General features: G+C 40.5%; 1 protein-coding gene across 1 annotated transcript; it reads left to right on the top strand.

The window, feature by feature from the left end:
• Positions 1-3,960: 3,960 nt before the first annotated feature.
• LOC118796070 (toll-like receptor 13) lies at positions 3,961-5,646 on the top strand. Its single transcript, XM_036554900.1, has 2 exons — positions 3,961-4,411; positions 4,658-5,646. The coding sequence occupies exons 1-2, from the start codon at positions 3,961-3,963 to the stop codon at positions 5,644-5,646; spliced, it is 1,440 nt and encodes a 479-aa protein (XP_036410793.1).
• Positions 5,647-6,127: the final 481 nt, after the last annotated feature.

Below are 6,127 nucleotides of genomic sequence, written 5' to 3' on the forward strand. Positions count from 1 at the left end.
ACACAGTCACACATGCACTTATAAATGCAGACAGACACGTGGATCCAATACGTGTGCACACACTCACACTCACGTGAATACATGAACACGCATACACGCACAAGCATAAACACACACACACACACACACACACACACAGTGGTATTCTTTACAGTCTAGGCAGAGAAGGCCTTTGGAAGAAGAGAGACTGAATATACCTGTATGAGGGAAAGCGCATTTTCTTTTTATTTTCATGTAGAGACTATTTTATTAAAGACAACTTTAAGTGATGTGTCTGCTGTGTGATTGTGCTTTTCTTGTTGCATTGAAATATGTATTTAAAAACTAAAAAATAATAAAAAAGTAAAAGTAAGTTGGACTGGTTGCTGGGACATGCTGGGCTGCATACAGCACATTCATTTTTGACGAACGCTGTACGCCTGCTCTGGCTTGTTGTTTCGGTTTATCGTCCTTTTTCGTGAAAGTGGTTAGTTGAGCATTCAAGCTCACCCCGCCATGGTTTGAGCCAGGACATAATTAAACTCTGCCCAGTTCTCTTGGACTCGTTAGGTGGACCATTTAGAACGGACCGGTTCATTTGCTTGACTTTATTCACATGCAGGCTGTACAGGAGTAAAGTTTAAAAAAAAAGAAAAGAAAAGAAATGCCTAAATTGATCATACAATGCCTTTGGCCAGACTGCTGCTCTCTGCCCTCACTGTGGCTTCAAAGACATTTACTTTTGCTCGTTCATCAGACGACGAGCAACCGAAAGCGTAGGGCACAGTCTCCCGTGGGGACTCTTGGGAAGACTCGCAGCCGTAACATTCCACAGCCCTGTGCTGCACTGCACTCAGAGGGGGAAATGCAAGCGTCGCGAGAGCTCGGTGAAGGGTACCGTTAATGGCCGCCCTGCTTAGCCTGGCAGCATGCCCCAGCTCGAGGCCAACTCCCGAGAGAGAATCACTTCAGAGCGCTGCATGAGAATACGGTGTTCAGAATGCTTAGTTTAATATGGGAAGCTGTCCTGCTACTCCTGTGAAAGGATCTATATATTTTGTGGGTGGGGTGGGGGGGGGTGGGAGTAAACAGAAACTGGTTTGTGTTCAAAGCTTTTGTGTTGTCTTTCTGTAGACATTCTTCAGCAATCGCTGGAATCAGCTATGCCTTTAATAAAGTAAACCATGTTCTCCCTAAATCTGCTGTGGTTTCATTCTTTCTCATAAGCCCATGAACTTACGCCTTTTGATGGACTGAAGCACATTCATCTAAAACTTATTTGTGCTATGACGGACTTTTTTGCATAATGTGTTGAAATTTTCCTCACACATACAGTATCTGTGTAAAACACTGAGGACGTCCTCTCAGTCCTCTCAAGGTTAAAGCTTGATCATCATAGTTGTGTCAATTTGTCCTACACTGCCCCAACGTTTCGAGATCATTGGTTTACAAAATGAAAAATATATTTTTTAAATATTTAATTTTTTTTACAATTAAAATTTTAGATACTTAAGTTAGGCTCTCATTTCACAAGCCTAAAATCAGCATGAATTGTCACTAGTTTGTAAGTCCACTATAGGGGACTCTTGAAGTAGGCTGTCAGTTTATTTATGTGGAACCAGCATTCAGCTGTTTCACTCGTTAGTCCTGATGATTGGGTACATTTGTAATGAGGGATAGCATAATTTCACTGCTCACTCAACATGGTCTGACAAATGAATGTGAGAATTGTAGCCAAGATAAATTGTAGCCTTGATAAATAGAGAATTTATCAACAGCTCTGATAGCAGTTATGCAATTGCCCCATCTAGTGTTTGGTAGTGACAGTATTTACAGAATTGTACTTCCTCTGAACTGACAGTACTTACCCAGCACTGGTCTCAACTGTCTCCACATATTTTACATCTAGCATATGGTCTTGGGTACGAATGCCACAGTCAAAAAGACAAATCCAAACCAGTCATATTGGTAAATCTTCAGATGCAAATCTGTTCGCTCCCAGATAGTTCAAACCTCTTCTGTCTTATCGGAAAAAAATGATTGTTGTATACATGGAAAAGTCCTTTAGTATTGTGACAAAGTGAAACAAATGTTTTCAAAATGTCTGTTTAGTGTCAAGATATTTGTAAATCTATGTCCCATATATTTAATGATAGGCCTATGTAATTTTATGCGATTTGATCAATATGCAAGTTATATTGATTTTCAATATAGTAGACACATTTTTTGTGTTGGCTCAAATGGCCTTGCCCATTCTTGGCCTTCTGGAGTTTCTTTTGAGTTTTCAAGCACGTCATTTGAGTGAGACCATATGTCTTCAAAAAGTGAGTAATGTAGCTGTGTACCTGCAGAAGGCCTAAGATAGATCTTTGTGATTATCTGTTTTGAAATAGCCTATCTTCACCTTTATTTAAATAAGCTTTTACTCTACGGCAATACAGCATACAGAAATTATACTTCCAGTGCTCTGAAAGATTTGAAATTCAAATCAATAGAAAAGGGAAGTAGCATCACAGGAAGCAGTGAAGATCACTGTGTGTGAAAGGTGTTAGAATAGTTGTTGAGAGCAAAAGGCTCCATGTATTGTGAAGAACAGGACACTAGCTTAAACATGCCAGCTTCTCTGGTCTTCTGCAGCCAGCAACAATGACCACAAAAATCAAATGATGTTATAAGAACTATTTTGTCATAGTCTTTGCAACTCTTGTATGTCAATGAGTGATCCTTGCCAGTTTCCTGTTTGCAAGACAATGAGGTGTGGTACTCTCTGAAGGAACCCAAGCTTTGAGCTGATAGAAAGAAGTCACAACCTGAGAACATCTCTGCAGAAAACATCACACAGGAAAGATGAGGCTCATCAGCTCTGGGCTTGCACTGGGCCTTCTTTGGAGTTTACACACTTGGGGCTGGATGTCTAAGAAATGTGAAATCATTGATGGATCTGAAGTGAATCTTTATGCAAACTGGGATTGTAAACCAACAAAATATACTGCAGAATGTCACGACATCACAGATTTCAAGAAGAATCTCGCTGGGCTTCCAGCACATCTTCAGTCCATTGTGATCTACGCACGACAGACGTTTATCGGCCGACTGTCACCAAATACATTTTCTGCATTTCACAATTTGGAGAACCTGGCCATTTCTGCCTGCCTTACGGAAATTCTTCCAGGAACTTTTCAAGGGCTGACAAACCTGCAGTGTCTACAGTTACTGTCACATGATGCTCCTGTCTGTTCTGATACTTCCATCAAGCAACATACATTCAGTGACGTACCCAATCTGAGAGTATTACAATTATATAAGTACAGAATTTCTGCAATAAAACCAGAGGTCTTCAGTGAAGCGCCACAGATAGAAGAACTCCATATTAATGGCTGTGGCATCCAGGAAGTAACAGATGTACTCTGTAGGGTAATAAATGTCACACCACTGAAGAAACTTTATATTGGAACCGAAACACAAATTTTGAAATACAGAAACTGTTCATCTCTCAATATAACAGTTGGTAAGCTACCTGATTTTTATAGTCAATATGTTTATTTATATTTGAACAACATAAACTTTATCGAGAAGGATGCTTTGAAATATCTCAGAAATTTAACATTCCTCTCTATACAGATGAGCAAATTGCTGCTAAGTCAGCTCCCTATGTCTGGTTTAAGAAGAGTCTTGTCCTTTAAATATTCCACAACTGCAGAAATTGATTTGGAAAAAATATGTAAAACAGTGTTGATATTCTCCATTAAACATCTTTCTTTGGAATTTGAGAGAATTATCAACCACTCAGTTTATGCTGTTAGAAACTGTATAGGGCTCAAAACTCTCATGTTATATGGTGACAGAGCAGTTCTAGATTTAAATTTTATTCATGTACTAAAGAACCTTACAGAATTACATGTGACACACAACAACTTGAGTACTTCTGAATTCAACTTACTTTGCAAATATCAGTCTGATCCCATAATATCATTGACCAAAATGTTTTTAAAATTCTGCCAAATAAATATCATCACAGCAAGACATTTCTTTTGTTTACCGAATCTGGAATATTTAGATTTGTCTCAAAATTACATAGACAAGATTGACAATTTTGCTTTTCAAGGATTGCAAAGATTGCAAGTCTTAAACCTCAAAAGCAACAAGATTTCACACATTCAAAGTCATTTTTTTTCAGAGTTGTATGACTTAAAATGTCTTATGATTCAAGGAAATCCCTTGACCCATATTGAAGAACTCTCCTTCACACATCAAGTGTCCCTTCAACAACTCTCTTTGGGAGGCTTACAACCCAAAGATTATCAATCAAAGGTAGAACTCAATTTAACTTACCTATTCAACAGCATTCCAAGTGGATTAACAAATTTAAGTATCAGTTCTGGAGTGTGGCCTCTCCATGTAATTATTGGCAGTGACAGCAAACCACAAGCAAACCTCACCCTCAGCATAACAGGGAAGACAGTTTCCTTTGAGGATTGTGAAAGACCATTTTTTGAATCCATTACCAAAGTTTATGCTCAGACTGGTCAATTACTTTGTGGATCTTCTTTCATGGGCAAATACTTAAGGTTTGTTGAAGACTTTGAATATGTTTCCAGTTTTATGGCCAACTTTTTAGACTTAACTGAACTTAACCACCTTGTCTACCTGAGGAGACTGATATTGAGCCAAATTGACTTCAATCGTCAACCTAATCTTCATGTCATGTTTCACAACCTGACTAAGTTGGAAGAGTTACACTTGCATGGCTGTCGAATTGATTCCTTGGAGGGAGGACTGACGAAAGACCTCAAATCATTGACTAAGTTATTTTTACATATTGAAAATACTTTCAACATGATGGAAAGCTTTACTGAACACACAATGCAGCTAAAGTATCTGTACTTTTATGATTCAAAACTGTATTGTCATTGTGACAATGCTTGGCTCATTCAGTGGGCAAAAGAACAGAGGAAAAGAGAACTTATAATGGCCACTTCTTTGGACAAACTGATATGTAAAAGTGACAATAATGACTTGAACTTTGTTACATATGTTCAACACAACTGCTCCACAGAAGTGGAGTTTGTACTGTTTGTGTCGTCAGCGTTTGGGCTGTTCTTTTTCATCCTGGTTGTGCTGGTTCACCGCCTGGCCAGTGCGTACCTCCTTGCTCTCTTTTATATCGCCCGTGGCTGGCTGGATGAGGCTCTCCATCGTGGAGCTGGGACACAGTACCGCTATGACGTTTTCGTATCCTACTGTGGGAAGGATGAGCGTTGGGTGTTTGAGGAGCTGCTGCCCAACCTGGAGGAGCGAGGCCCCCCTTTCCTGCGCCTCTGCCTGCACAATCGAGATTTCCAGCTGGGGCAAGACATCGTGGACAACATCACAGACAGCCTCTACAGCAGCCGCAGGACCCTGTGCCTGGTCAGCCGACACTACCTCCACAGCAACTGGTGCTCCCTGGAGCTGAGGCTGGCCACCTACCGCCTGCTGGTGGAACGCAAGGACATTCTGATCCTGGTTTTCCTGGAGAAAATTCCCCCTTTCCAGCTGTCAGCCCACCATAGGATGGCAAGACTGGTGAAAACCCGGACTTACCTAGACTGGCCACAGGACCCAGATCAGCGTGTAATGTTCTGGGACAGGCTTAGAGCCAAACTTGCACCTTCAGGAGCTGCGTGAGAAGAGAAGTCCACAGAAGCTGGCCCAATGAAATCACAATGCGTTTGGAGACAGGAATTGTGTTTTCATCAATGGGCATTTCCAGCGTTGTGTCCAAGAGTGAAGTAGTGTCCTGTTGTCATCATGTTATATTGGTTTTGGCATAAACTAAAATGAAAGAAACTGAATATTTGCTATATATGCTCAATGGTAAGCAAGAAAGCTTTCTACAACATTTCAGAAAATCAGCCCAGAGAATAGTTAATCCTATGGACACAGCCAATGCCAGTCGCCAAGAGGGTTTTAAACTCTGCAGGCAAAAAACAATGATAAGATAAGAGTGTCAGGTGTCTGGGCTGTGTACCTTACTTTGCTGTATATATTACGCTTAGAAAGTACCTTTCTGAGAGGATGGTCTGGCTTGTAGCGGACATCATGTTTTGCAGTGGTGATTTAACTTTTTCTTTGAAGCAAGAATCCCACTCTGGTAGGTGGTTATTGA

This window comes from Megalops cyprinoides, chromosome 20 (genome assembly GCF_013368585.1).
Source record: "Megalops cyprinoides isolate fMegCyp1 chromosome 20, fMegCyp1.pri, whole genome shotgun sequence".
Classification (NCBI taxonomy): domain Eukaryota; kingdom Metazoa; phylum Chordata; class Actinopteri; order Elopiformes; family Megalopidae; genus Megalops; species Megalops cyprinoides.